The sequence below is a fragment of the Sphaeroforma arctica genome (assembly GCF_001186125.1).
Source record: "Sphaeroforma arctica JP610 unplaced genomic scaffold supercont1.1648, whole genome shotgun sequence".
Taxonomy (NCBI): domain Eukaryota; class Ichthyosporea; order Ichthyophonida; genus Sphaeroforma; species Sphaeroforma arctica.
Window position 1 is genome coordinate 1 of NW_014038910.1, and position 5,251 is coordinate 5,251.

A 5,251-nucleotide genomic window follows, 5' to 3' on the forward strand; every position below is an offset into this window, starting at 1 on the left:
TTATAATGTGAAGGATATCCTGGTTATTGATCTTTACACAAGGAATATATATGTCGAAAAGATATACACATACGTATAGTACCGCCTAACTTCAGCGTGAGATTTTGCATCGTGTACCCTAAAGTCTCAGCAGGCATCCTAGCCACTCGAGACATAGCCTCCGCAAGTAACAGACGAGCACAACAGAGACAAACATATGAGATATCAGTCTGGGAACATGCCGTACGAGGAAATTCTAGACTACGACGGACGAACGAACCATCATCAACACATAAATAACAAACACGCAGATAAACAGTGGTCATTTATACAAATAACATAAGACAGTTGGCGGTGCCAATTGCACTTCAAGCAGATAGAGACGACCATATTTATTTCAAGATGGTAGTAGCATCCGTTTTTATTGCCTATTTCCAATTCAGAAGTGTAGATACCGTGTGCTTTTCTCAATCGATTGTAAAGGGAAGCGTCTTTACTATCTGAAAGCTCGGACTTTATTAGCAGCCAACATGTTGTCTACGACCAGTCACCTTACAAAGCGACCTGCCAAAAGGACAGCAGCCATGTGTTCATTCTCACGGCTATAATCTGTACCTTTCATATGCAGCAACTTACCTACCAAAAGTGTGAGGAGTATAATTGTACCTCTCATTACCTACCAAAAGTGTGAGGAGTATAATCTGTACCTTTCATATACAGCAACTTAACTACCAAAAGTGTGAGGAGTATAATCTGTACCTTTCATATGCAGCAACTTACCTACCAAAAGTGTGAGGGGCCACTCGGCGAACATTCACCCTACACGCACAGCAAAACACACACACACGGCAGTCTAACCTGGACTACCAACTCACTAACTACTCACTGGTCTCTTCTCACTCCTAACTGTTCTCTTCGGGTTGTTTTTGAATCGTTAAAAACCTCTAAACCCTTAGGAAAGTCTTAATTCATCCTACACACTATTTACCCATCCTACACACAATTTATATATTCACCCCACACACTATCCATCCATCCTAAGCACTACACGACTACACGTGTCTGTCCTTTCACAGGTCCATGCGACCCGCATAGTCAAGCAAAGGGGTGTCAGGATGATTGCGAGCGCAAATGGCGACTTCCGCAAACTGCAAGCCAACACACAACTCAGTGGCCTGTTGGGCCGTACGGCTGATGTGATACTGCCAAAGGGTGTACACAAGACCTGCCGCGTAGAATCGCCTACGTTGGATTTGGTGGTGGAGTTGAAAGCAGGTGTGTGTGTTTCAAGCAACGGCTTTGGGCGTTCGTCTGAGTATGTAGATATATAACAAGAGATAATAACTTCGTGCATTTTTCTGAGTATGTAGATATATAGAGGGTGGCCTAGGTATTATCTTTGTGCCTTTGTCGGTGTATGTAGGTATGTAAAGGGTAAAATGTACAGGGTGACTGAAGTAACATCTTTGTACATTTTCCTGTGTATATAGGTATGTGAAGGGGTGACTGAGGTAGCATCGTTGTACATATGCCTGTGTATGTAGCTATATAAATGGTGACTTGTAAGATGACTGGGGTAACATTTTTGTGCAATCTTCTGTATATGTATGTATGTGAAGGGTGATTGGGGTAAAATCGTGGTACATTTTCCCGTGTATGCAGGTATGTGAAGGGTGACTGAGGTAACATTGTTGTGTATATGCCTGTGTATTTAGCTATGTAAATGGTGACTTGTAAAGCGACTTGGGTAACGTTTTGTGCAATCTTCTGTATCCGTATGTATTTAGGTATGTAAAGGGTGACTTAGGTACCATCCCTTTGCATTTTCTTGTGTATGTAGATATATAAAGATCTGCGTATTTGCCTGTGTATATATGTATGTGAAGGGTTATGGTGGGTTATGAGAGCTCAGATGTATGAGAGGTCAGATCTGGAATCAGTGTTGTGTCATGTGACATCGGTTTTATATATACCATTCATTGGTACATGTAGTAAAACATATATTTTCATTCCAAACCGTTCGTGAACTTGGAAGTTACTCATCAGTGTTGTGTGTCATGTGACATCGGTTTTATATATACCCTTCATCGGTATATGTTGTAAAACACCTATTTCTATTCCAAACCGTTAGTGAACTTGGTAAGTTCCTCACAATATATATAAGTACGTATATACATATTTACATACATGTATGTATGGATGTATATGTATATGTATATATCTATATCTGTATCTATGTAAATATATATATATATGTATTATATATATATATAAATATATATGTGTGTGTAGATATATATATGTTATTGTTATCATTACTATTTTGACTATATATGTATATAAATATGTAAATGCTTTATTTTAAAATATATATATTCAAATATATTATATTTGATATATATATATATATATGTGTGTGTGTGCGTGTTTGTGTGCGTGTATTTATGTGTTTGAGTGGGTGTGTGTGTTTGTGTGTGTGTGTATATACGAGTGTAAGTATTTATGCGTGTAAGTAAGTGTTTTTGTAGGTGTGGGTTGTATATGCAAATGTGTATATCCATTTTCAACTTGAAGGTGTTTTAATACTCAGCTCTCACTAGCTTGTGAGCTGAGCTCAAGTATTCTTCCTATCGACAAAATAAAATATTATGACAATGCGTATGAAGGTTGCACGAGGAGAACAGAACCGGAACTGCACACGATATATTTCTACCCTTCTCTCTTTGTAATGTAGGTGTCCACGATGAATGTGTTGTTATACACAACACCGCAGATGCCGTTGATAATATTTTAAACGAACAAAGGTATAGGGTTGAACGAAGGTACAGGTGTCGAGAAACTGGGAATATAAGAATTAAACTAGAGATGCACTAGGATATAATTGAGAATTATGGAGAGGTCTCAAGGAAATCTAATTCATGCCAAGTACAAATCGGCTGCACCTGTGGGGTGAGAGTAACTCGTGAGGTTCACTTCAAAGTAGCTGCATAGATGCTTGAAGGTGAAATCTGAAGCTGCTGCCAGAGAATCTTGTAGACTATACACGATCACAACCAAGTGTTAATTATAAAGGTTCTAGCCTTATTAGTGTCGATTTGTCATTGAACCCACCTTTATTCATGCTTTCGGCTAGGTCGTAAACATGGCACTCCTGTGTGTCATACCGTGCGCGTTGTGCGATGATATGTACTCGCTATATTATATCCGTGTGTGACAAGCTTGGTGTTTTTCTCCGGGGTGCCCCGCTCACCTTCGTCTATAATTACAATCTGCCAAATGGATTTCTGTCACACTTTCAGACACATTTCGTATGAAACGACATAGTAGTTCGAGCGTATCTCCCAGATTAATTTTAACCAAGAATTGGAATCGTGTACCACGCCCGCATGTACTGTTTCACGCTAGCACAAAAAATATATTAGTAATATATTTGAATACGCCAATTGTGGTACAGAATCTACATATAACTAATGTTTAAGAGTATACAAACTTCTTTCTTTTCTTCACTTGTGAAGGCTGTAATTATGGTACGCTTCTACTTTACTTGAAAATAGGCATAGTCTTCTTATTCTTTTTTCAAAAGGCTATGAAATGGGCTTTCTTTAAAAATAAGCATTGCCTTCAAGAAGGCTATGAAATAAGACAATTCAAAAATTCAAAATAGGCGGTGCAGACTGCAGAGTCAGACTGCAAGGAGCAGACTGTGCAGTGAACCAGTGGACCACAGTGGACCAATGGAAAAATGAGTATAGTGCTCCACAATCTGTATATAGTATTCATCAACGCCACTATTACTTGCTGTGTAGCATAGGGCTCCTATATTGATAATATATCATATGAATGTTTTATTTATTTAGTAGGCTATGATGTGAAACATCTTGTTTTAATATTTTTAAAAACAAATCTTAAAAAAACAATTAGCCGAGGAACGGAAACAAAAGAATAGTAAGGCATCACGAATTTCCTTTTCCGATGTTCAGAGAGCGCCATGGAAGATTGAACACATAAAATAATTGAGTCATTTCAAGAATTCAAGTACAACGGAATGGTTTTAATAAAACTATTTTGAAATGGTTTTATTTATACATTTTTATATCAAATATTACATCAAATTAATGAAATTTATTAAAACAAATAATGAATTTATCAGATGTAAGGTACAACAACTTCTGTAAATTTGATGCTTAGACTATGGAGTCATAATACAAGTAACACAACTGATAAAGGTCATAAAACTCACTTGCTTTTCAAATTTCAATCCTTTCTCTGGCAGACGTAGCAGCATTAGTAAATATTTTTTTCATCTTTTTCTAAACCCTTTTTTTAATAATTACTTTAGTTTCTAGATTGTTGATCTATTGGATAAAAAACGAGCATATTTTTAAAAACAAATTTATATCAAAACATTTCTGTTGTAAAAATTTGTAAATACAGTATTAACTATAAAGTCAGTGACAACATGATGCAAAAATTGCTTTTTTTTATTAAACAAGCATTGCTTTTAAATAAAATCAATATGTAATACCCTATTACATTGTTCTTTTTAAAAAAACAAATTAGGGACAGAAACTGTAGGCAGTAGGGACTAGGGAGTAGGGACTAGTAGGGAGTAGGGAATAATAATTTATGTATTTACAACGAAGGAAAATCTATTTGATTTTTAGTCTTAATAGGTTTATAAAAAATCAATAAAGAGCAATACACAAAATATTTCATAGTACAAATATGGCAAGCGTGTTTTCGATATTACTCAGCCTCTCTCTCTCTGAGTGAGCTAGTGAATACTACTCAATGACTCTGAATAGAGGGTACTTCTATTTATTTACTTCATATGAGTAATAGATTGAGTATTAATACTCTAGAACCAATTTGTGAGCATTGAAAAAAATTGAACATCTACAAACGTGTTTTCTTATTCTATAAAAAGCGATTATTGAGGGGTTGTGTCTGTGACTTGGTGAGTTGTGACCTAAGAGTCGGGCCCTAAGCACAATACGGTATGGGGGTATGAAATAGAAGTTGAACGTAATATACAATAAATTGCCGGGAATGTCTCTATACCACTTCAATGAATATAAAATTATTTACAGCCCTGTTTTTTCTTCTTCTGTAGGGTTTATATTCACACCGCGGTTTTACAGTGGAACATATGAGTATGTGCGCCACAAAATCCCTAAACCCTAAAAACCTTTACTCGGGGGTTAGGGTTTAGGGTTTTGTATTGAAAATGTATGGAGAGAGTATAAAATGCTGTAAACTTCGATGGAAATAA

The 5,251-nt window shown here is 36.4% G+C and overlaps 1 protein-coding gene across 1 annotated transcript; it reads left to right on the top strand.

Annotated features, from left to right (window-relative positions):
* Nucleotides 1-1,053: 1,053 nt before the first annotated feature.
* On the top strand, nt 1,054-3,544 carry SARC_11361 (hypothetical protein). Its single transcript, XM_014294553.1, has 2 exons — nt 1,054-1,254; nt 2,714-3,544. Exons 1-2 carry the CDS (start codon nt 1,095-1,097, stop codon nt 2,851-2,853), a joined length of 300 nt encoding a protein of 99 aa, XP_014150028.1. The 5' UTR covers nt 1,054-1,094; the 3' UTR covers nt 2,854-3,544.
* The last annotated feature ends 1,707 nt before the right edge of the window (nt 3,545-5,251 follow it).